The following is a 27,169-nucleotide window of genomic DNA, read 5'->3' on the forward strand; positions in this document are numbered from 1 at the left end:
TTACTTACAAATAATTTATTCATGTGAAAATTCCAGGACTTTGCAATTAGTTTTTCACAATAACCTGATGTTATGAAATAACTTTTATTATCGAATGGATAGAAACGAGGTGTTTTACTCATTTGATGTAAAAGATACATATGATTTTGACACATCCTCCTAAACAAGAGAATCTGAAAGATTTAACAAAAACAATTTCACCACATAAGGATCTTTTATTGCTGCTCTACATTAAACTTCAGTGAAAGCCACATTATTTAACAAACTACTTAAACGTACAGAACAGCTCAGAGTCCAGTCTTAGTTTGACATCACAGGTTATTTGACTTGAGAAGCAATTCCCAATATTGCTTGACTTGTTTTTTAGTGCATACAATTGAGTTCATTTCAGAAGACCTATCAACAATAGGAACATTTGAGTGCCACTTACACTGTGGGTTCCTGAAAAATCCTTTGTGGCTGTAGTCCCATGGTACTAGCTGGAAGTTTCTGAAGATTAAACTAGAAATCATGACATAAAACTCCAAGAGATTACAATCAATTCTGTAACATCCCCTATTTTTTTTTTTCCTATACCAACAATTTAATTTATAACATGCTAACTTACTTTCAGTGAAAGTTCAAGCTGGCCCTACATAAAAATGGAGCTATGTTTTCTGACAGCTCTGACATGAGCTGAAGAATAAGGCCACTTCAACTTGGTCCTTTAATTTTTTTGCATTGAAAAAAAATGAAGATGCATCATCACTTAAGTTCGAATACTATAGATTGCATAACCAAAGATGCGATGCTTTCTCTACTATCACTGTAAGCACATATGACCCCACATTAGGTGTAACACAGGCAGTAAAGACTCATAATACTGTACCCTGGACAACTCTTACTAGAAGGCAGAATGCTCTCCCCTGGGTTCTTTGCAATAGAAAATTTATTTCTAGGTTTACGACTACAGCAGGAAGGCACCCCACCACACACATATGTACTATGTGACTAGCCAGCAGGGCTGAATAGCCATAAGTAGACTCAGAGGTTAAGCAGCAGTACAAAAACTGTTACCAAAAAAAAAATGAACAAGTCACTTGTTTGAGTACTGTTGTTTAACATGCCGAGTCTCTTCTACACAGGAAGTACAGTTTTCAAGCTGAGCAACAATCCTTCCAAGCTGCTTTTAAGTATCACATACACTATTTACACATTTACTTTGCTCTTCCCTTAGTAAAAAAAAAAACTTATATTGTGCTTTTCATGGTATATCTGTATTTCACTATCATGTTTTCCTTCTTTGCAGATTATCCAGTTTTGGTGGGAGACTACAAAATAAATTTTTTTAGCACTCGGTATTAGAATAACCAAATTAGCTTCAATAAAAAGTGATGCTGCCATTAAAAAGGCAGAAGATAAAAAAAATTAAAGCTCTTTATTAACTTATCTCTATGTTTTCCACAAAGGTTACATTCTCACAGCAATGTTAGAAGACAGTACAACATTTGTCCAGATCTGTTTATTATTGGCATATGCAATTTATTAGCCAGTCGGTCTACAAGATACTCACCATAGGCAAACTAAATACTGTGCTTTTAAGAAATCTGTTTAGAAAGTACTTTATGTTCCTTTTAATTTGAACATATTTACAAAAAGGACTGTATGTGTGTTAGCAATAAATAATCCCAATATTCAAGATGTCAGTGCTCATGCACACACTGACAGGATGGCTGCATGCTTTAAAAATATTATTTACAGTACAGTCTCCTTCATAGCCCTCTCCCTAATAATAGCAGAAAGTGCATTTTCTTCCTTTCCTTTTCTGTAGATTTAGTCTTGCTTCTGAGGGATACAGCCTTCCATCTCAACAACTTCTGGCCAGCCTTCGTATTTGTTGGTGTCCTTGTTGTTCTTTATATGCTGCAAATAGAAAGTATTAATTGACTGTTAATATGAAGTCTTCTACCATGTTGCTTTAAGTCACAGCATGAAAGGTACTTCTTATTAAGACAGAAAAAGAGAAGACATCAGTAGTATCCTCTTGAGCTTTTTAAAAGATCATCAAATATAACAAATCCTCAGTACAGTAAATTGTTCAGGCAAGCGTATGCTAAAAGCAAGTACGCCGTAATAGAGAAAACATTCTCTATTATCAGACAAAGCATTACTACCTAAAGAGTCTGCCACTGCTTCTGCACTAGTCCTACACACTTGCTCACCAAGTACAAAGTTACCTTTACTGGTAATTAAAGGAGACAACAACACATGTTAAATTGCAGCTACTTAAGTATGGGAACGTATTTCACTTCACAAGTTCTTCTACGGCAGCAAAAATTCCTGACAGAAGTAAGTTTAACCAACACCTTAACAACCTGTTTGTCAGAGATTAGTGGGCCCAAAATATGACTCTTCAGCATTAAGTTTTGAATTCTCAGTTTCACTGAATTCACTTAAGGTAATTCATCTGGTTACTGGGATACTAACACCTACCAAAGTAAGACTTACCACCCCGTTGCACATTTAAAAGAAAGAACAGAAAAGAAATAAAACTGAAGATAACACCGTGTGCCACTATTGCAGTGGATACCCATTCTGAGTAAACTCGTGGTATAAAACAGGCTATGTCTCCATTAATGGAAGCTGCTGAGGTTGTAGAACATAACATAAGTTACAGAACATAAGAAGTCACAGACCTGCTCAAAGGGACTTTTAGTTTTAATTCCTTTTCCTCCACAGAAGACCCAATTGTCTCTAAAGCCAAGGTTAGTGATGGATGTGCTTCCTAGTTCAGCAATCAGTTTCCGTGCTTCCTCATTAAGCCTTGGGAAAAAAAAATAAAAAATACACATTCTCAAAGCTTTCATTGTTCAATGCACCATTCAGCTTCAATCTGATTAAATACAATTTAAGTCGGTCAATATTAGGAAAGATCTATCTTTCAAAATCAGATAAGGCTAGTTTCTGTAATCAGCTGACCTAATAAGCTCTGCTCTTTGATATTATCTGCAGCAAATAGTATAAAACCACTAAGAACCCCATCTTTTGAGAATTTATATATATAACTCAAATAATGTTAGCAATTCCCTAAGCAACTAAGAAAAGTCTATCTTTAACATAACCATTATTTAAAGACTCAAGTTGAAGCCTAAATACTTCTCTTAGGTTAAAAGAATGACCTAAATACACAAAAGTTCTTGTCTGCTCAGATCAATTAACTCAGAAGTGAGAACTGCAGTCCCCGCAGCACGGTTCAGTGCCCATAGGTCCATATAGGATAATTTTAATGAAGAAAATGATTTTGTAAGAGACAGGATCTCAGTACAACAGCTCATTATTTCTACTTAATGAGATACGGTTGTATGACTCACCTTAACCAAAATGTTAGAAGTGATTAAGTAATTTACTTTGGAGGCTATTTGCACCACCCACACTCCAAGTTCCCAAAACATTAAGACAGCTTATATTAAAAGCAAGAAGAAAAAAACCCAACACCACCAAAACACTCACAATAAGAATATTTTTATGTTTTGAACATGACGGTTCTTCACTTTTAAGTTGCTTTCAAGCAATTTGGCACTTTTGGATATGATAAAGCTGCAACCACAACTTTTTGGCTAATGTTGCAATACCACTAATGAGTAGTTCTTGGCTGTCAGCACAAATGCACCAAACTCACATTTCTGTTTAGTTTTAGAAAACAGCAGCAAAGACACGATTAAAAAAGCCTGACTACTTATCTAAATGCTGAAGAACAACAGTTAGGAGATCTAGCATTCTGATAAGGAGACACTACATTGCTTTCATCTCCCTAAGGCAGTTGAAGTACAGCCACTTTCAAACAGCTACTGAAAATACTGTGTATTGTAAAGTCAGGACTTTGCCATAGGAAAGCTATTTCTACATCAGAATACTGACAGGATATTAAAATTGTTCCAGAAGGAAAAAAGTACACAATATAAATGTAAGTAATGTTAAAATAATGGATGAAAATAGAAAAACCTTAATTTTCTCTATTAAAAAAATCCTTCTGATAGTGTGACTTAAGTAACTAATGACAACACAAATTCCTACAGTAATTTCAGTACCTATTAAAGATGATCAAAGTTGAGAAGGTTGGAAAATACTGCAAAAAGAACATTAAAACTCCTTAAACTATGTTTATATTGATAGGCTGAACAGCTTACAGTGGAACACCCAAAGAAGTTTGAGGTTCACGCTAATAAAAACTCTCAGACCTTAGAAAAGGAGGGGTATGTGCAAGACCTAATGGGAATGGTCTCCACAAAACTGAACTACCAAACCACATCTTAAGAGCTGTTCTGAGGAAAGTGCAGGATGGAACAGATTAGTTTTGATCAGAGGGTATCTTCTCACAGCCATATGCCTGAACATACCTAAACTCAACAGCATAAGATAGATTTGATCCTCATCATCTCCAAATAACATGAGCATTATTAAATTGATCTACTGAAAGTTTAGTTTCAAATACCCTGTCTTGGAAGAACAATAGTTTATCAGAAGCAGTTGTGATTAAAACTTTAAATATTGCTTTTAATTAGTGTTTCCTGCATAAATCAATGACATACTTGGTTGCTCCATCATCGTATGTTCCCATCAGCACAATGGTTCCATCCTGTATGGATTTAAGAAATTCAATAAATGGTGCCACATCTGAAAAGAGAAAAATACACCTTTATAATAAGCAATCAGAATATATTTAAACATCTGTAACATCAGACTTTTTAAAATACTTATAAGTATACTCAAATTTATACATAGATCTTAAGTAAGAGGAAGGTAAAGAAGCGTAAGAATGAACTCTCATTTTATAGAAACAGTTTTGTCTATATAAAGATGACTGCTAGTTGTACATGCTTATTCTCCTGAGTAGTCCCCTTCTCTGCTCCCACACCCCCAACTATGTGTTTATTTAAAGTTGCATCCTCCTCACAATTACAAAGGCAGAGGTAAGGCTCAACACACCACAGTAAACAGAACTTAAGAGAACAAACATGCAAACACAGAAACAGGTTATTTCTCTAACCAGCTAAACGAACTCCACCTACCTCCTCCCCACATGTCAAAGAATTTAGTGTCTAACGGTTCTCCTGTTTTACCTGAAGGAAAATAAATGTTTTTACAAAATCATTGCAATTTACTTTTTTAGGTTCTTTTTGTAGGATAAAAAGAGAAAGACAGCACAGTTATAGGTTGCTTTACTGCAGAGGAAGCAAGAAAAATCAAAACTACTCGTCAAGTTTTGCTACAAATTGGGAATTTCTAGTTGATTTTAACTTCTGGTACAAATAGAGAAGGAAGTGGCTGGTACACATACATTAGTATTTTTCCTGTCTACAAAGGAAATATTTGATGGAAGGTAGAGTTTCATTTTTGATTGATACATTTATATAAAATTCAGAAGATGAGAAAGACTGGGGTTACGTAAGACAAAACAAGGCGGTTTGGTTTTGACTAAGACAATAGAAGAAAGCAAAACAGGATTAGGTATTGTTCAAGTCACGCATTACATTATAGAAACCTGAGTGCAACCCAAAAATAACATGTATTTACATTGCAGCAAAATGATAAAGTGCTGCCTCAGCACTACAAAGAATTGCTTCCTACATGTTAAGGAGAAATCTGTCAGTACTGATGTTCAGTCTCTAAGCTGGCACACAGGTGAATCTGTTTATTTTCAATGGAATTAACATTCCTGAATACATATTATATGGATGTATCCACAAACAAGATCTACAAATGCAGACTAATAGAATATACTGATTTCAGACTAGTGAGTAAGGAATGGTTCCTTTCATGCAGTAATAAAATTGCTAACTAGATTTCACTGAAAGCAGAAGAATATGGTGTAGAGAATTTTACAGTGGCAATACACAAAATCAAGAGACAGCAATTCTGCCATCTCATATACATATCAGGAAGTTACCTGATACATCACTGAGATAACCATCATGGAATTCTACATTTGTAGGGAAAAAAAATGCATCAAGTTTTTCTGCTTTCAAACGGTATACAATGAATACAACAGTATTCAACAAAAACGTTGAAGTGCCAAAATCTGAGATTAACTCAGTATGAATACACTGAGTACTTCCTTTTCTTCTCTAGTTTACTTTTCACCATCTTAGCAAACTTAAAACTTCAGGAAGAATTTGGAAGTGCAGACACTGCTTGCTTAGAAAGTCACTCACCATTGACCAAGGCCACATTTATTCCTCTGCCAACATTATTTTTAACTCCACTCATTAATCTGAAACAAAATACACAATTTAATTTGTAATAGAACTGTTTTCTGATGTAAAATGAATTATTTCACATTGTTTTTAAAAATATGATCAGGTTGTAGAAGAGCACCGCATTTCTATGAGTATTTAAAGCAAAATCTCCTATGTGCCCTTATGGCACCACTGATTTGGGAACAGTAGGTCTGATATCCCTAATTGTATCCATTTTCTACAGAAAGATGATGATTAAATGCTCTAATTATGTGTATATTAAAAATGCCACCAATAATAAAGTGCTATTAATGTAGTTGAGAAAATTCCTTGCAGTTAAAAAGCATGGAACAAAGAACTATTTGAAGGGCTTAGTACAGTCACATAGCCAACATATTAAGCTTTTTTGTAAGCAAAAAATGTGTTAATGAGTTTAAAACCTGAATCAAAGTATTTAAACTGAGTGTTGTAGTATTGTGGAACATGGTACTAAGCAAGAAAGTCAAGGCAAATTAGTTTCCTATGATAGATAAAAGTAGCAGAAAAGTAAAACACAAACAGCAAATACAGTTACAGGACTTTAAAAAAAAATTGAATGTAACCTTGAAGTAGAATTGAACATCCCAACAAAATCACCACAATCTATGACAGCAATTACTTGGCCAAACTTAAAGCAGCAAAGGAACTTGGAAAGTACTGATACACTGTGAAATGTAGGCTGTTCAGGGCCGTAAAGCAGAGGTAAGGGCAACATCAACACTGTTCAGCTACAGTGCTGTGCTGCTGTGGGTCATGGGAGGTACATCACTCCAATGTGAAGAAACTTACAAAACCAGCTCATTCCTTCTCACTGGCACCACACGGCGATCTCTGTTCTACCCACAGACCCTGCATTTCCCAGCACTACTATTTCAAAGCTGAGAGACAAAGTATTAACATAAACAAGGAGAAACAGAAACAAGGACTGAAGTTGTATGAAGACAACAAAGAAGTTTTCTGCTCAGCTTTAAGAAAGCACTTTCAACAAAAGTAGAGGTGCACATCTCTTCATTTCTAATTCCACTGTGACCAAGGTTGTTTTCAACTTCTCCAGGTTTCTCTGAGGGGCTGCAACCCTGTACAAATTGTTATCGACAGAACTTTTTCAGGTAATTTCTTCTGTCCTAAGTGACGTTTCAGAATGAAACATCCTTGCACACACAGCTGCAACAACAGCTCCCCCATAATAGTCACAAGCTAGAAACAAGAATCACTTTGCCAGAAAAAACATGACAGCCTTCTTTTTGGATACCATAATTGGCACTTAAATGAAAGACTATGAGTTAACAGTAGCTCACAATATAGTGACTTATCTAAAGAAGTACCATTCAGAGGTGAAATGTTCTGTATTCTTCTGTTAACCCCCTACCAAAAAAAAACTTTATTGATTAGAAATGAAACTCATTTAATAACTTTGAGAGACAGAGGACTTGCAATTTTCTGCTAAAATACAGAATTCAGTTCTGTTTAATAAAGAATTTCTAGTTGGGCTTCTGGAATTCTTTCTAAATCCATTCAGCACCTAGAGGAACATTACTTCTGTGACCACATCATTTTCAGATCACGTCTGGGCAAAAAGTCTAAGCAACAGAAGCACATGACAAATAAAGATTGAAAACAATCAAACAAAAACAGCGAACTTCTGGATGCTTGTGTAATATTTAGGGGACTTGAATTTAACAATAAGAATTTCCTTTAGTTCTAACTACTAAATTCTCCACAAATAAACGCCACTAAAAAAAAATATCCAATATGGGGGTGATTAGATGCTGAAAAGTCACACATATAATTAAAGCTATAACTGACTTCAGAGAAGAAAATATCCTGCAAACATAAATGGCAGAAGTAACTGTTATTGAAGTAGTGCAGACTATCATTCTGTTCTGAGGTTACTGCAGCACAAATATGGAACAGGCTTCTTAGTAGAAGAAAAACTACATGCAGGAGTAAAGAAGCACAGCTGGTAAAGAAGTACAACTCCACTGCTTCTAAGCCTGTTAAGCAGCAACCACAATAGTTCATATTTTGAGAACTATGGTATGTTTTCTAATCCAGATTGCATACTTCCCATATAGAAGAGCAGTACTATAATCAAACTTCTATAAAGCATTGCAGTTCTGTCATAAATCAAACAACAGTCTCGTTTAACATAAAGGAAAAACTCACACTGTAAATATTATGACAATTTATGAAGCCATCTTCCTGTTTCCTTGTCTTGGAGATGCAAAGAATAACTTTAAGTTAAGCTCAGCTATTGTGAATTAACTAGAAAAAACACATCTTGCATGAGAGAGATCAAAAAACCATGTTATAAGATCTATCAAGAAGGAAATAGATTTCTTCACAGTTCTGAGATATTACTTTACACACCTAAGATAACTTCTGTGCTGTCAGAAATACTACTGGGTGTAATGTGAATGTTCTATCACAGGAGGGCAGTAGTTCATCAGTTTTAGAATTCTTCAAAAACAAAAAAATCACATTCAAGAAACTACGTGAGCTTTCAAATAAGAAATTATATATTATGAACAAAGCAGAAGATCAAATTAAATTAATCAAAGTTTTTGGTGTACACTTCAATAGACATTAAAAATCTTATTCCCCAGAAGTACTTAGCAAAGTTTTTTTTTTTCCCCAACTGAGACAGAACTTAAGGCTCCAACAGTTATGCACAAAGCTGTACAATAATATTAAAAGAACAGATTTCCTTGCCAGCTACTGCTTTCCTTTCATTGCTTTCTTCAGTGAAATATCCACCAGTTTGCAGCTGTTGGGGTTTTGTTTGCTTGTTTTTTTGGACATGAACCACAACCTCTCCCCCTTAGTAAGCAGGGCATTTGAAAAGGCTACCATTCTTTAGTTAAAATCTTACTTGAACTCAGAATTTTTCATCAGTGAATCACCCCAACTATTTTCAGATAAGATGCTTCCTAGCAATCATGCTGAGATGCTGGCAAGCCTTGTAACATGAACAAAAATATCTCTGCAGAGACATTGGGTAGGACTGTCCAAGGTCATAAAGGGAATCAATGCTAAGGCAGCAGAACCTAGCAGCTTTTACTTAGTATGCACTAAGCGTGAGTTCGTGCTCATTTTGCACATGTACTGCACAGTAACGCACCACTGTAAATGGAGTTCCACACAAACAGAAAAGCTTCATTTAAGTCAGCCTTGTACAGAAATGCATTAACATCTGAATGGCACTCAAGTTTTAACTAGTAATGCAAAGCGAAGACACTGCATGAGTTTCACTGTATGAGTTTCACTGTAAGGAAAGAAGCTCCCATTTTAACTTGACTACAGCTTAAATGCTAGAAGCAATGCCTGTCATCTTCTCGTTTAGCTCACATGCAACTAATGTTACAATATTCCTTTAATTAGGGAAAAAGTAACAAAGATATAAAACAATTCTTACAGGTGTTGCAATAAATAGGATCAGTATTTTGATCTAAATTGCATGGGTTTACACTATTCACAGAAAAGCTGTGATTTGCTCTAGAAATTGCACTGACATCTCAGACACACCACTTAAAAGAGCAGGGGCGCAAAAACTGGAGTAGTTTGTTGAGGGAAATGAGGTTCTTTAGTCTGGAGAAGATGAGGCTCAGGAGAGATTTCACTGCTATGAAAGCAGGTTGCAGTGAATGTGTTAGTTTCTTTCTTCAGAAGTTAGAAGACACAAGAAAACAGAGGAGAGGCTTAGACAGAACATTAGGAAGAATTCTCCCAGCAAGATAGCTGTCAAGCTTTTTAATGGGATGCCCACTGACGCGGTGGAATCCCTATCCCTAGAGGGACTTAAGAGATGTATGGGCACTGCACTAAGGGACGTAGTTTTGTAGTGGGACTAGAGGGTGGAAAAGATCTTGAAGCTCTTAAGTGTTTTTATAGTTAAATTCTCATTTTATTGACTTTGTTTAATTGTGACAACAGTAACTACTGATAATTAAAATACTTTTCCTTTTGAAGTCATCCATTAAAGAGAAGTGGAAAATATGCTCTACCATGGGTACCATAAAAACAGATGATTTAAAAGATGCCGTGCAAAATAAAATTCCATGATAGTTTTAGCTAATGACATTCAATTAAAACTATCAATAGTAAGTACTTAAAATACAGTTCTTTAATGAATTACAATTAGGGACACAAGTTCCTTAGTGGTAAAACTATACTCGTCTTCAAAAAAAAATCTAACTATTTGATAAGTAACTAATTTTAAGTGCAGGCTACCTTATACATATTAAAATAGCATAGATTTCAACACTTACTGCAGAGTATTACGTGTTTCATCAGTGATTAAGTTATGACGCAATATAGCTTTTCCATGTTGTCATACTGTAGGCAAACCAAAACTTAAAGAAACATCAGGTTACTGATTTAGTGTGCAAAGGAATCCAACACAACAGTTGAAAAAGGTACTTAGACAACAGGCAAAAAAATACTTACACATTATCTTCTACGCAAATTTTAGGTCCAACTACGTTTGCTGCTCCACTTGCCATTTTGAATGCAAAATGCTTTTCAGGACAAGCTTTAGAGATCCCACATTTGTATCTTGGAGGTTTTGTAGCTTTCAAAAGGAAATAAAACTGGATTTCAGAGAAAACCGTGAATTAAGGAAAATCAGGGAAGCAGGAAAACTAGCTTGATTGCATTTACATTGTGATTAAGACTTTATTAACTATGAAAAATCCAACATTCTTTATGCTATTAGTGAAAGCAAGTGACAGCAGTAACACATGCATATGAATACTCACAGCGTGCAGCTGCATCCAACGCTGATCTAGCTAAAATGCAAAAAAGAAGATTTTACAAGACATTACTACTGAAATGTCATCTGCAATAAAATACCCCATAAATTTAACAACTTTCTGTACCTCTATAAAAATAATCTTTTTGAAATGAGTATCAAATACACTTGAGCATAATGTTCCACTGTAAAACAATCTTCACGTGGTAGAAAGATGAAAGCCATATCATCAGGAACCATATTTAGAAGTTCTACCTTTATTTTAATCAGTGACTCGTAAATTAAGAACCACAGAAATTCGAACTCAAAACAACCAAGGATCCATGGAGCTGTGGGCATTGCAGTGAAATTAGTTCATTTTTTTCAACCCAACTTTATCTACCCAAAAATAATTACTACAAATCAGAACCTTCACCAGGATGGAATTCCATTTACCTAACACCAGAATTCTGCAACTTGGGTGTATCAGTAGCCAATCATTCATTACTCCATTTCAGGGAATGAGAAAAGCAATGAAATACTTAACATCAACTGCATCTCTTCAATAGTTGTCAGTGATGACCCTGGTGACTGGTTCAGATGTGTGCTCACACCTTAGCAATGCAGAGTTCAGCAACAGGAACCATACATATATATATATACCTAAAGCTGGGTTTTCCTAATTAAAAGCCCCTTTCAAGGTTAAGTTGGCCAAAAAAATATACACTGAACTTCAGATCATCTAAGCTGGTAATTTCTTTTTCCTGCATAGAACTCATCACATCTGAAATGTTCTGCTTATTGCACATGGTAGTGTACCTATGCAAGGAAGAAATCCACCAAAAATATGATTTCTTAACTGCCAGACTGAACAGAAAAAATAGGTAAGAGTTTATACATAGTTGGAAGAGGATTAAACCAATTAAGAAGGTTAAATATCTAATATGGAAAATGTTAAAACATATTAAAACTCTTAAGTTTAAAAGCTTAACTCAAGCTTACAGCAAACGAATATTGTATTATTGATTATGGCTCAAACAAATATTAACAGGAGTCAGCAGAAAATAGTTACAACTTACCAAATATGTGTCCTAAGTTTGCTTCCATTTTTATTTCAAACACTTGAGATATGACATAAAACGTCAATAAAAATATTGCTATGACTACAATCAACTTCGCAGCACCTGTTCAGAAATAGAGAAAAAAAAATTATCTTAAAGGTTAACTGTAAGATTATCAAAATTATCTACATGAGAAATGTGTACAAAGTGACAGGATGTTAGGATATTGAATTCAGAAACTTTCCATGCAGAAGTAATCTGCAAGAAATGAGAATTATAATGTAGTATGCAACTGAGCCACTCTGCTGGACTGCTATACCAAACACCCCCTGCTCTCAGACATGAAATCTCACCTTATTCTTTCTCTGTGTTTCATGCCATGTTGCCTGACATCAAAGTTCACCAACCTCAGAAACGAAGAGAAACCACAGACTTTTTTTGTATGAAAACCTAGCTTAACAAGGTGAACTAAGCTGACTTTTAAGTGGCTGCTGTCCAAAGTGGAAAGTTGCGCTCTCTCCAACCTCACTTCCCTGTTCTTAGCCATGTGTACACATTTCTCACTGTTTATAAATATTCCCTTTCTGCCTTTTGCTTCAGATTAAGATACCTCTGTTTTAATGTATAACTAGACTGAGGGATTATGGATCTCTTGATATACTGTAGCTTGGCTGCTTTAGCCAGTCAGGTCTGAGCATTGCATTAAAAGAAATTAAACTTCTGGTCTTCAATGAGAGTAAGAAAACATTAAAGTTCTAAGTTAAAAAGTAGTGAAAAGCAATCTCACCTTTCCCACCTTTAATATGCTATGAACTCAGGTAGCTTAAAGTTTTAACAAGCCTAATTAAGGCAAGCACTAAGTGGTCAAGCCACCTACTAAGAAAAAAAGAAATAAAAGCAGAAGCCTACAACCACAGCAACTTAAATCTGAACTGGAAACCTACTCATGGTACCACCATGAACCCTGCCACTTTCAGCAATAGATTTTACAGAATATTTTGCTCCCAGATTACTGTATATTAATGACTGTCTGAGAGCAGAAGTTAAGTGAGAAAGCATCTGATGAACATCCCATCTTCCTCTGTCACCTCAGTACAGAGAATTGATTGGAAGGGGCAATGCTATGCATGCTTCTGTTCCTCAGATAACCAGCCAAAATCCTCCAGAACAAAAGATTATGCATTCCTTCAAATCTTGAACTGGGCTGTTTAGAAAATCTTAAAATAGACAGATTACTCAGCCTTCACAAGAATGAGAGATGTTAATCTTTCCAGAGGCTAAAAAAAGAAAACAAATTAAAAAGATATGACTTTTTTTGTTGGCTTGCAGTTTGGACTTCATCTCCTACTGCATGTGAGAGTACATCTATGCTATCTAAGAAAACACAGATGCAAACTGGATTTAAAAATATTATAACAAAACTCCAAAGATTTGAAGGAAAGCGAGCCACAGGCAAAAGCTACAGAAAACAGATGATCCACATGTACAAGAAGCAGAAAAAAGGACTTCAAAGTAACTTTACTCAAGAAGATGGTACCAGAATATGGAAAGTGGTACTTGAAGAGTAGTTTGTTTCTGTAGGCAGCGTGCGAGATGAATGAGTATGAATGCAAGCAGACCTCCCCCACCTGCCTCTGGTCCCTCTCAACTGAATTTTAAGTGCTCCCTTTAGTTAAAGGAGGTGAGAAATCTCCTTGAATATCCTTGCAGTATTTGAATGGAAGCAAATATGTCTGTTATAGCTCTATATGCACTGTGGTATCTTTTTGTTTGTAGGACTTGGTAACAAAAGTAATTGGCTGGAGTAGGGAATTAAAAAGGCTTGGAAATTTTTCAGACATTTTTTCATCCTTTTAAAAATTACATCATTCTCCCAGTTCTTCAGCAGTTTTGCTTTTATGGGTCACTCCCAGTTACACTCACTAAGGCTCTGTATGTACATTGGCTAACAACCACCTTAACAGTACTGACAAAACAAAACAAAGACTGATTTATCAATAAGGCTAAAAGTGCAACCCTCCTGGAAAAGACGGTGTTGCTGACTCCTAGAGAAGTCAACAGCTGTTCCCTCTGCAACATTAATTGTTGCTCTGATTAAAGTGCAAGACATCAGAACGTCAAGACTGCTGACAAAAGTACAGGCTATTCTACTGAAGTGAAGTGCCTGAAGGAATATTCTCTTGTAGTATTATACTGGCAATGAGATCTTACTTTTATAACTGCTACACCTTCTGCCTAATGAAATCAGTTTCTCAAACACTGTACTGAAGTATCTTTCATAAAAGGCTCTACAGCTTTCAAACTCTCTGTAACCATTCAGGAAGTTTCAGCAACTGTATTTTAAAAGTATATGGCACTTTTTGGTCGTGGCATGGGGCAGAGAAGAAGCCATTAATTCACCATTTCCTTGTTCTTTCATCATCTTGCATGGTTGGTAGTGAAAGATCACATCACAGCACGTTAAGTGGCCACTACAGCTAAGCTGAAGCGTCTGTAACCAGCTGCTCCCTCTTAGACCATCCCAAATTCTCAAACAAGTTTCACTTAGCTGGCAGAACAGGAGTTGCTGTTCCATTTATGTTTACTTTAAAACCCTCCAATATTGTCACAGCTTGTTAAAGCTGTCCACACCTTATTCCGCAAAGAACAAAAGTCTGATTTCAGTGAGCGTGCTTACCTGCTATTCTCATGTTTAGTCTTCAGCCAAATAATGACACTACTGCATTAAAAAAAGAAAAAAAAAAAAAGAAAGAAAAAAGCCACCTAGAGAGGGAAAAAAAGAAAGAAAGGATTAATTGTAACTGCAATCGAATAAGCAACTTCATGATGTGTTAACTGTAGCAATACCATTGATTTCCAGCCAGTAATGATGACTGTCCTGAATAGCTAGCACAGTAAAGGGAAGAAGATGCAAGATGGATCTCTTGCTATGGTATCACTTTCCTTTGCTACTTTATGAAACAAGCTATCTTGGATGCCACACATCTCTCACCCACAGCTGCATCAAGAAGATTCTCACAGTGGCAGAAGCAACAATCCCCGAACTATTTCAGAGTAAACTGAAAATCACTGCCAATTTGCATAAGCCACACAAAAACCTCAAAGGCTCTTCTTTAGAGTCAAAAGGTGCCACAACCTCCACACACTCTCCCCTAATGGCACCACACCTCTTCACAGCGGTGGGGATGCTCCCAGTGCTTCACTACTACTGCTGGCTCTGTTCAGTGGCACAGCCCTTGGTCACACCAGCTCTGTATCTGCTGCCTGGCACCAAGGCTCCCCTTACTGCTCATTCAAGGAGTGCAAAGCAGTTGACCACAAGCAGCCCCTGGGCACCCTCATGGTATCCCATGAATCGGGTCTGACAAACACTGGCATCTTAACTGTCAAAGTACCATAAATCCAATAGAAACAGCAGATCATTTTACAATATTTAAGCAGGTTAAGCACAGAATTTGTTTTTAAATTAACTGAAGTTAATTTAAAAGATTTTTGCTTGGAAACAAAGCAATTCAGGTAGCACACTATTACCTCTATTCTTATGATCCTAAGAAAAGAACTCTTGGTTGCTTTCAGAAATATATGAGATCTTAGTTAGTTAGTACTAACAACTACTGTACAGTACTACTTCCTGTAGTTAGTACGGCCTTCTGAACAGTAAAAGAAAAAAAATCAAATCTGTTTCTGAATTTAATTTGCATTTTACTGCATGCTTGCATTGAATATGTAGAAAACCTACAGGCATTCAGCAATCTTGTTGGATTATCTACACCAAGGCTAAACTTAAACACGTCTAAGAATCATTTTAATTGAAGGAGTCAACTCACACCCACCTATTAAAAGCTGCAACATCCCCGACGTTCTGCAGTCCTGCCCCAGAATTCTGAAACCTACCAACAAAAAACCCCACCAAACCAAACACACCTATCTTTAGAAAAGCTATTATTACAATTCAGGAAACACAAACCATTTGATACATCTCTGAAACCCAGACAGTTCTGAGTCTGTGCCAGGGAGGAAAACGTAATATAAACAACAAGTTTTCCCTTTACTTACATTGTAAAGTAAGTTGTATCTGTAAGTTACAATCACTCACGTGCGTAAATACTCTTTCTAAACACACCATCACTATGATCCACTGCAGAATACCTTCATCTCAGCATCCATGCTCACTGACCCCAGCCACCATTTGTTGCAATCAGACATATGATGTACAGAATTTTCCAAGTGCAAGTTAACTTATGAACACCAAGTGCTTTCCCAACACAGTATTACCTTACCATGTTATTTTTAATTAAAGAACAGTCCATTAGCCATTATGAACACTCACTGTCACTCTGCAACATTAATAGATTCCATAATTGAAATTTAGACATGATATAAAAGTGGATTAGAAATTGCTAACAGCGCTTAATTTGTGATAGCTTAAAAACATGAAAAACAAGAATGAAACTGAGCAGGGACATGAGCATTACAACCCAAATATCTTCTTGACTTACAAATGCCTGATAATATAAGCAATCATTTTATTACGATGTTAATGTAATTTGCCTCTGTTAGCAGTACAACAAGGCTTATATTTACCACATCTAGAATCCAGGAGATGCAGCCACTAAGAGGATCTACGTTGATGAGTAAAGCAGAACCCATTACAGACACAGGGGCCAGGAAAAGCATGTGAAATACGCAACAGAAGTGAACAACAGCCCAAAGTCAAAAGCAGGTAGATCTGAGGAAGCGTTACAGTGCATGACTGTAAAACCATGGATTTTTTATTATTATTATTATTTTGTTTTCACCCAGATTGTTTTCTCAGTGTAGTATTCAGAGGTACATCATTTAAAGAATACAAGTGGGATGGTGAAAAAAAAACCAAACTCTTAATTTCAAGTGCCTTGAAATAAAAACCCATCCACAGAAGAACCTCAAAGCAGTGCTTTCAGAAACTGGTTTTCTTCCACTTTAAGCAAAAGCAATTTATTATTTCCCGTATGCGATGTGAGGAGGAAGAACAAGAACTGCAGGTTTACATCTGCCATGGACAAGAGCCAAGGCATTCTAATAGTCAGAAGAAATTCTACTCATAAATAGTACAGTCAAATCTCTACTGGGCACATGCTTTCTTCCTTAAGATGAGCACTACTGCAGACTCTCTATTGCCTACTAAAATTCCAACATTCCTACTTTGCCAAAAGAAGCTCTGTGCAATTTCTCATGAGTCCTGAGGACCACGTTTTCCTTTTCTTTTGATCCCACCCAGCACTAACAGTGCAGGCATATCTTCTCATCACAACTGTATCTATTGAAGAGAGGTTCCTATTGCCTGTAAAAGCCAGTTTACACAAGCCAACATTTATAGAAGAATCAGTGACAACAAGTTCAGGCCATTAACTGCTTAACTTCAGGAAGACATATACATACCCTTAATGCTTCAAAGAGTGTAGTAATATAAAAAGTTGTGGTCTACAGGCTGTTAGATCACAGTAGTGTCAGTATCTGGTTGATATTTTTTTTGTAGGGTCTTGATATAAACCTTCAGGCAAGACCAGTTATTCAGCCACGCTGACTCAGCAAGGTTATAACATTCCAGTTCCTAAATCTGAAGCACTGAACAGCAGGAAGATAAGAAGAGAATGCTTTGTTAGTTAAACCAACACAGGAAGTTCTCTCCAAAGTGGCAGAATCTGATCTACTCATAGAAAACAAAAAGTAGCAGAAAAACAGCAGCCAAGTAGGAAGCCTTCCTTCACTACAGCCAGTGGCACACATTGAGTGACAACTCCTTCAGAACAGAAAGCAGAAGACAGAAAGTTCATTGAACTGGAAAAACCAAGAAGTTATGCCATCATGGCACTGCTCAGATCACTGCATGAAGCTTCACACCCACCCATGTAGAAAAGAGCCATTTGTTCTGTCTGCAAAGTACTAGGGAATGGATAGGTGGAAAGACAGCTGGGAACTGAATTTACTGGTTGCGTATTTCTCCTCCACCCATCTTTGTGCACTGCATTATACCCTGAGGCAGGAGCAACTTCTAGATGCTGTGATTTTAAGTGTCAAAGCCTTTCCAAGTGGCAGCCCAAAATACTATGCATAGCTTAACATAAAAGTAGTAGAAGAAACAAACCAAAAATCAGGAGATTAAAAAAAGAAAGAGTGAAGCACTTTGCCACCTTCATGTTTTACCATTCAGTCAGTTTCAGTGTTCAGAGGACTTCTGGTTTGTTGCTCCACATTTTGATAAACTTGTGTGGAAACGACAACGAAAATCTGACAAACTCATAATATATATCCATAGGGCTGCTGTAGATATTCTTTTACATAGTAATACTAGCTTCAGACTATACAATATCAGATATGTGCTTTCAGAAGTGATCTGTCACTCTTGAGGAAACTCTGCCAAAACTTCACAAAGGAACATTACATTATAACTTCATCTAGAAAACAATAAGCCTATACTCCTGCCAAAACAAACAAATAACCAATCATCAGATTCTATTAGATGTTCTGAATTACCTAATATGCTAAGATTGGGGTATTCCTGAGTTCAGGTAGTTGATTTGATACCCATCAAGTCATTTGTTTCCTTGAATCAAAGTACAAGAGGAAATTGTTTTAAATATGGTAGCCATTAAAACACAAGCACACATATAGGCACACAAATGCTTTTGTTAAGACCGTCACTCCCACAATGCTGAACGAAGCTCAGCTTCCTGTACTGAGAGGAATTCAACCTATTGTGGTCAGTTCTCTGTCCACCTGGTTCAATGCTCCTGCCCTAAGACAGGTGCTCTGTGACACAACTCATTTGAGCACAGCCTCTGCCCTTCTTGGTTTTAAAGCCATCAATAAATTGCAGGTGGACAGACCTTTAAGTCTTTTTGTTTGTTTGTTTTCAAACAGAGTTGTAATAAATGTTTTTATAGGTAACAGAAAACACATAAATTAGCACACTGCATTCCCATTTCCTCAGGATAACAGTACTTCTATCAGCAATTCGATAACGCATTTAGATAGCATTTATGAAACAGGAGCACAAAAACAAACAGAGATGAGAAGCAAGAATTTAGAAGGTCAAGATAAGTTACTAATCTAGGAAGGTCAGGATACAAAAAGGTGCAAAAAAAAATTAAGCAGCAATATTTAACAAAGCAGAAAGCAATAAACTTCTAAAAGGACATCAAGTGCAGCAAAACAAGTAGCAGCAGTGCAGAAAAGGATCTGAGCACCCAGCAGCTCTTTAATGTTAGGGTCAATGATGTGGTATCGCTGCAAAAAGGGAACTGCTCATTATGAGCTGTACTGTGAACTGTATCAAGAGGACTGCTGCATGCAAAGCAAAAAGCAATTATTGTGCTGTGTCTACAAGTCATCTAGACTCTTCATTGAGATCCTGTATGCATTTTTTTTCCTAAATCTATCTTAAAGCATAATCCCCAATGGAACAATCTAGACAACAATTATATAACCCAACAATCAAAGGGCTAAAAGAATCAGGTTCGCTTTGCAATGCAGGTTGGAGGTGAAGAGAGCATGCAACAGACACCCCTGGTCCCTTACCACCAAGATGTAATAGGAAAACTGTTTTAAATGTTGCTGAGCTGGACTGTTCTTAATATCCACTGACTGCTTTTTACCCATTTGTAACTTCAACAACCAAAATAAAAAAATACATATATTTTAAATGGTCCCATCCACAAGATTCAACAAGAAAGGAACAGAAGGATGTAAATCACCATAGAACTTGGGAAAAACAAGAAGCCTCATAACCTTGGCAGCAGTCTGCAAGGTGCAAGTCAGCACCTCCTTAAGTAGTAATCCCTTATTTCTACCCTACTACATACAAACCTGCAACCAGGTAATTAATACTAAACCCGCGTCAGCCTGAGATGCCTTGAGAGTTCCGGGGAAACCTCACTGTGGCCTTCCAATATTTGAATGGAGCGTATAAACAGGAGGGACAACAACTGCATACAAGGGTGGATAGCGATAGGACAAGGGGGAAATGGTTTTAAATTGAGATAGGGGAGGCTTAGGTTAGATATTAGGAGGAAGTTTTTCACTCGGGGTGGTGATGCACTGGAACAGGTTGCTCAAGGAGGTTGTGGATGCCCCATCCCTGGAGGCAATCAAGGCCAGGCTGGATGTGGCTCTGGGCAGCCTGGTCTTGTGGTTGGCAACCCTGCACACAGCAGGGAGGTTGAAACTAGATGATCACTGTGGTCCTTTTCAACCCAGGCCATTGCATGATTCTATGATATATCATTCTATGAATTAAATTCAGGGGGAAATTTTTCCCTCACCTAAACAAACGTTTTTGAAAACTGTCAAATACTGTTACTCCTGTTTTTATCTACTGTATCTGTTCTCATGCATAGCATTATCAGGCATATACCAATGTTATCTATAGTATTACCAAGTTCACAGGAATACAATTAGATAAACAATCAAGATTGATTATTAGGGAAGAAAAAAAAAATGATGAGCTGTTATTTTTATTTCTGAGTCACAACTGGATTAGGATATTAGGATAGTGTTTGCTTTTGGCAGCACAGACTGCCTTCCTCAGTGATCCACAGATGGTTTTTTTCCTCCAGTCAGAAAAAAACAGCACAGAAAAATGCCATCTGACACTTTCATACCCAGTAAAGCTCAACCAGTAAAGCAAATTTTTGTTTAACACAGCTCCTTATAATAGATATTCCTGCCTGTTGTCTTCAAGCAGTTCACAGCAATAGTAGTTTTCTACCTGAGTTTATGAATTGAATCATGTATTACAGGGTTGGCTTTAGCTATATTTACCTGAGCTCTGGTTTTAAACCAGTGATTGTGTCAACCTGAATTACTGTATCCCATGAACCAGACAGCCGAGATATTGAAATCATTCCAACTCTAACCTAGAGTAGTAATCTAAGCTGCTAATACGATTCATTTAAATACAAGATGCATTTTCCTAACAAGATGACTGCATATCTTTCTGCTAGACTAGCAGTAGATTTTCACCACCTTAACAAAATGTATTTAATTTTAAACTGAACTGAATAGACATAGAAAAGAATTATCTTTAAAAAGGTAGCTACTGTATTTTTATTGTGTGATCGTGCACCATTTGTGCCTTCTAATAAGCCTCTCACCTCAGCAGTTACATCCTACAATTACCCTGTGGCTATGACAAAGCTTTACACAGTGGCTGAAGGTTTGTCTACACAGAACATTTTAGGGACAACTGATCCTACAAGAATGACGCCACCTGAACTGTATTCAGCTTGGTATTCTGACAACACTCAACTAGACCTTAAACCTTTGGTTGTTAAAATGAGATTTGGTTTTATATCTGCCTTATATCAGACGCCTTGAGCAGATGAAGCCAGACCTTACTCCAAAATTAAAAACAGGATGTGCAGCTGTAGCAGAACTGCCTACCTTGCTCATACTGGTGCGTGGTTTCACTTCTAAGAAAGGAAATACATCTGAGAAGAAACATGACTCTGCAAGAGTGGTTTGATACCTGATGCGCAAAACAGACATTTCCCAAAGGAGGCGTCCAGTTACTGCCAGCAGCAGGAGCTTGCTGATCATCAACCCAGCACTTCCACCTTAGGCAACACACATGCTTCAAGCCTCACAAACAGGAAAATCCTCCTGAATCCTTGGAAGCCCGAGATAAAAATGCTAAGGTGGGTTCTTCCCACTAAGAATGAAACTCCATTTACATACCTTTTAATAAAAGGGCCACAAAACAATCTGTTTCCAGAGCATTAACAATTAACTTTTCTCAATCCATATAACTTGAGAACTCTTCTATTGTATCACATGAAGTTCACTGATCCATTTTTTTTGATGTTGTTATTGTTTGTTTTTAAACAAGCTTTCAGTTGTGATCCCTGAAAATCCAGGTTATTTAAATGCAACAAAGCCAAGTGTCTATAGCTACTGATGGACCTATTACAGAGAATCTTAGCCTTAAGCATTTCACAGGATTGAATAAAATTACACAGATAAATTCAGATAGATAAAATTATTGAGGTCAAATAGCAAACCTCATCCACCCCTTACACTTCTAGCTTTATCCTACAGCAGTAGTTAAGTCCCAGAACAGTTACAACAGAGCAGGTGAGTTTAAACATTATTACCTCTCACAAGACAATCCAACTACTCTGTAACTGAAACACTGCTGCAACTATTACCATTTCCAGATTTCTGTGTAATCTTTCCAAACCAGCAATAAACGGACGTGTAACATATCTACCTGCCAGATCACGAGGTCTAACTGGAGACAAATGGCTACCCCAATACTGTATGCGTTTCAAATGTACAACAGCCTCCACATCTTCCTGTCAATAAAAAACATAGCAGAATAATGCACTGCGTCACACAGCTTACTCTCTTCTTTACATCAATTCTAAACAGAGCTACCAAAAAGAAAGGTTATAGGTCTGAAAAACAGTTAACGTACAAGTAAATGCTGTGACTTGATACAATCATGTATGACACCGCAGAAATTTGCTTAGAGCAAGCCACCACTTCACCCTGAGGCCTGTTTTAAATAGAGGCATCATAAAAGCAGAACAGAAAAAGAGCATTACAAACACTTCCTCTACAGGTCCAAGTTCACTGCAGAATGATTGAGCTACCGCTCCACATTACTATCCACACAAGTACAACCATATTCTACATAGCAACTCTAAGATGTCAGAATGGTTTCATCACCTCACGATTGAGATTCATACGTTGCACAGAATGCCACACTGACCTCACCACAGAACTGCACGCTGACACTGCACAGCCACGCAGGGAGTTCTGAGAGATTCTGAAAGGCAGACAGTATTATGGGTACTGAGAGCAGCAAGGGACACCAACACAGACAAGAGGAAGGGGAAAAAAAAATACTACTAATCGTTTAAGCTTCTTTAACAAAAGGTCAGCATGAACTGAGGAGGCTGTATGTGGGAGAAGAGCTTTAACCTTTGTGCAGCAGCATGCTGATCTCAGTAGGAAGCTGGGATGCATCTCTGAGGAAAGCACTCCACAGTGACAGCCGCTGCTCACAACACTGTTGGCATCTCTCCTTCCTCTTCCTCGAAGGGGCAGAGGATTCCTCGCTACACCACTGAGCCCATTCTCATCTGTTAGGCACAGCAGCACTGGCTTCAGTCCTTTGCTGTGACCCATCAGCTGCAGAGAGAACCTGCAGGGACATCATCACACACCAGCTCTGGGAAGAAGGGGCAGCACAACAGGACCAGGACTATTGAAGATATCAGACTGCTGCCAGTAACTAATCACCACCACTGCATGACATGCTCTGAATCACAAGACTCCTGAGGTACAGGGGACTTCGTGCTCCTGGTCCATGCCACCAGCGAACCACTTGTGAAGGATGGGGTGGAAAACACTCAGAAATGGAGAGGAACTCCTTTATAGCTCTAGTGACTCACTCCTTTCTATGGAAGATACACAGAGACAGCAAGGAATACTGCATCTCTAGACTGTTTTCTGAGCACAAAAGTATCAGAACCAAAATCCACAACCACCTCCTGACTGGGTACAACCTTCCAGCTACCAGCTCTGAGCACATCAGCCATAGACCCACAGCATCATTATAGCTGGAAAAGACCTACAAGACAATCAAGTCCAACCATCAACCCACATGTCCACTAAATCACCATCCTTTGGGTGGAGCACTGTCTGGAGATGCTCATCCCCATTAAGGTGGTACCAATGCTCCTCTGCCCCAAGATCACCTAGCCGAGATCCTCACTTGCTATTTGGGCTTTTATTAGGAGAAAATCATCCCTTTCAGAAGCCAGCACTAAAGTTAAGCCCTTTCTGGTCCTCACATAAAGGCCTGAATGAAATTTATGGGCTGCAGTGCCTTCTGCTGAATGACAGTCACCCTTTCTACCTCACTTTTTATGCACATCTCTTACTTTTTAGAAAGGCAGGCATTTTCACCTGTAACACAGTAGCAAACTGGCTTTTAAGTAAGAGCACAACGTAGTTCAATTCTGCAGATCCTGTTACTAGTACATTGACAGAGAGCATGTGCTTTCTCTAGCACTGATACAGAAGCCAAAATAAGTGCCCAGGAGCAGGTCAGAAGCTCTCCAATGTCAGGAGTAGGAGCTTTCACCAGCTTAAATGTTTGTGAAGTGTTGAGTCAGCTAACTGGTGATAGCACAGTAGATTGAGAAAAAGGTCTCTCCTGCTGTTGTTGAAAGGGCAGAAGGGAATAAAGTCAAACAGCCACAAGAAGAGGGCAAGTTCCCTGAAGCCTGTTAACATCAAAAGTTTTAAATGGACTCTCAAGAGAACTACTGTTGTTTTGCACGTATAAACGCAATGCAAACTTTTGCCATTAAAACTGAATCAACAGCTCTGCCAATTGAATGCAAGGGATGGTTCACTCCAGCAGCCCCCTCCATCCTAGTAGCCTTCAAGGCTGCTTCCCTCTTCTACAAAATCTCATCCATATCCTCTTGGTACCGAGCTCCAACATGAACTATATAAAGTTAAGTTGCTCTGTTTGCAAATGAAGATAAAATTACTCAAAAGGCACCCTGGCTAATAAAGGGCAGAATTAGAGACATACATGACACAGAACAAGATCATTTTTTTCTTTCTTAAAATAAAGTCTAAGTCCTCTTGGGGCCCATGTATCATTAGGAAAAACAAGACCAGGCTCTACTTGGATTCATAGTTAGACACAACCCTTCAAAAGATCAAGCTGGGAGCCAGATCCCCTAGATATCATTTATAAATGTTATAACGTCCAAATGGAAAACTACGGTGTACAGAAAGTGATGTGTAAGCAGCAAGTTTTCACCTCACCCCTATCACATCAGCAGGCATCAGGTCTGAATAGCACTACAAAATGTGAACTTTAGGAGATAGGCTGGGCCCACCTGTCTTCCAGCATACATCATGAGATTTTGCTCCTGATGAAGAAGGCTAACCAAGTAAAAGGGAACAAATAAATACACATCTGCCAGTGAGCAGGCAACTTTCTGGAGCAGCAGGAAGCAGGCTGTTAGATTTGCCCAAACATCCCATGAAGCCTCACTTAAGAGGGTAAGATTCCTGACACTATTGCTGATAACATTTTTCTTGAAGTAAAATGGTTTATTAACAAGCCCTGGGAAAGCAAAATCATTCTAAGCCATAAAACAATCACAGTAATTCCAGTGCCTTTGATAGCGTAGTGATTGTCACAGGTTCAAACAGCAGGCCACTAGCTGAGCAAACATGCATGTCTATAGTAATTACACCTTAAATCCTCAACTTCCTTAACAGATTTTTGTGAAGAACCTCAAAACTGAACATACATGTCACTTCTACTTGAACAACTTGAATCTTAAATAGCAAATTCCCCATGTCTGCCAGACATTCATCTTACGGACACCTAATTTTACGCTACAAAATAACCTATAATCAATGAAGTATTTTTTCAACTTACACAGTATGATTCATCTCATGGCCTTACAGAACAAGTCCCTCTCCTATATGCTATGCTGGCATTCTGAACATAACCAGAAACAAAATACCCAGCAGGAAGAGCACACTTTAAACATCAGCTTGCTAAAATTCCATTGAATTATCAAACTCTTTCAGTGCTATGACCCTTTTCTGGCAGTTCTGAAAACATTCTCTTTATAAGTAGAGCCTGCACACCCTGAACCACTCAGGCTGCATCTAGAGAGGCTAGGCAGCAATTTGTGGGCACTGCAAGGCAACTGTTATTTAGCTATGCCCTCTTCACTTACTCACTGTGACAGGGTCACAGTCGGAAGAATGGCCTGCCACAAAGCAGGCACCTCCTCCATACCTAGGCCAGGAGACGTTAACACACAACACACCAAACTGTTAACGTGGGAAGAGCATGCATCAGCCTCAAAGCAAGTTACAAAACCTGTTTTGCACAGATACAACCAACAGACCCACGAGTGCTGCTGAACAGGACTGCCCTCTGGTTGGGCCCAGAGGGGTGGCAGATCTGCAGTCACACCTTGCCTACCTCACAGGCTTTAAAACAAGACAGTCGTGTACATACATTAAACAGCTGTTCCTCCTCCGGGTTTGGTTTCTTCTTATACTATTCTCCTATTAGGATACCAGGATCAAGCATATATTAGATGAATAGGAGCTGCCAGCTATGCACACCTGCAAAGATTACTATAGGTTCCAGGTGTGCATGGCATGACAAGACATGCAGTATTGTAAAGGTACTCCATATCCCTTACATACACGGATAGATAACGAAATGCAAATATTTTACAGAGGTCAGGAGCCATTACTATCACTTAAAGCACACAATCACACTATTAAAGGTGAGAAAATGGAATGAGTGAACCAAGTAACACAGCCTGCCAATGGCTCAGGCGTTCAGCAGAGCTGGAGATACGGCAGCACCCACATCACATAACTGAGATTTTTCCTACTTTAAAGCCTCAGAAACCCAAAGTGAAAGCAAACATGCGGCTCGGACATGCACTGTGCCCCATCAGCTCGGCACGGCGTGCTGTAACGCAGCTTACAGTGCTGCGCCTCACCTGTCAGCAGCGCCCACGACCCCACCACGCGAGAGAAAGCAGAGAGACCGCTGAAAAGGCAGAGCTTTGTGCTTTATTTCAGCAATAAAAGGCTGCCTATGGAAGAAGCGGCTCGTTGTTCTCACCTGGGCGGGACACTCAACTCCGGTGGCCGGAACCCCCCAGCCCTCCCCGTCCCCCCCACCCCTTCCCCGGGAGAGAGCCCGTGGCGGGGTCCGGAGAGCCGGCCGAGGACACGCTGCCGGCGGGGCAGAGAGGAAGGGGGCAGGGAGCGGAGGCAGAGAGCAGGGGCAGGGTCGGAGAAAGTTGTACCCACAGTGGAAATAGGGAGCGAGGGCAGGCGGCCAGCACCGGACCGGCCGTCCGGGCAGGGGAGCGACGTGCTGCCGCCGGGGCAGGAATCCCTGGCCCGGGAGCGGAGGCGAGCACCGTGCGAAGGACGTGGGCCCCTACCTGCAATGGGCGGCGACGGCCACGTCGCGCAGCGCCTCCGTTCCGCTCAGCGGCCGCGCAGGCAGCCCCGGCCCGCCCGCCGGCGACCGAAAAGGAAGCGGAGCGCTGCCGCTGCTGCGCGGG

At 38.6% G+C, this 27,169-nt stretch overlaps 1 protein-coding gene across 2 annotated transcripts; it reads right to left on the reverse strand.

Moving 5' to 3' along the window:
* Positions 1–27,169, reverse strand: FAM3C (FAM3 metabolism regulating signaling molecule C). Of its 2 annotated transcripts, XM_015852800.2 has the most exons (11): positions 27,047–27,169; positions 17,466–17,651; positions 14,722–14,807; positions 12,063–12,167; positions 11,012–11,041; positions 10,701–10,824; positions 6,192–6,250; positions 5,049–5,099; positions 4,569–4,653; positions 2,676–2,802; positions 1–1,902 (listed from the first exon to the last, which is right to left on the reverse strand). In XM_015852800.2, exons 3-11 carry the CDS (start codon positions 14,732–14,734, stop codon positions 1,813–1,815), a joined length of 684 nt encoding a protein of 227 aa, XP_015708286.1. In that variant the 5' UTR covers positions 14,735–14,807; positions 17,466–17,651; positions 27,047–27,169; the 3' UTR covers positions 1–1,812. The 2 variants fall into 2 exon arrangements, with proteins under 2 accessions (XP_015708286.1, XP_015708293.1); XM_015852807.2 differs by lacking the exon at positions 17,466–17,651.

The sequence above is a fragment of the Coturnix japonica genome, chromosome 1 (assembly GCF_001577835.2).
Source record: "Coturnix japonica isolate 7356 chromosome 1, Coturnix japonica 2.1, whole genome shotgun sequence".
NCBI classification, from domain to species: domain Eukaryota; kingdom Metazoa; phylum Chordata; class Aves; order Galliformes; family Phasianidae; genus Coturnix; species Coturnix japonica.

Coding starts and splice junctions, on each gene's coding strand:
- FAM3C (XM_015852807.2), bottom strand. Junction 11,042..12,062: donor AAACTTAGGACACATATTTG/GTAAGTTGTAAC, acceptor TTTGCATTTTAG/CTAGATCAGCGTTGGATGCA. Junction 2,803..4,568: donor TACGATGATGGAGCAACCAA/GTATGTCATTGA, acceptor TTTTTTCCCAAG/GCTTAATGAGGAAGCACGGA.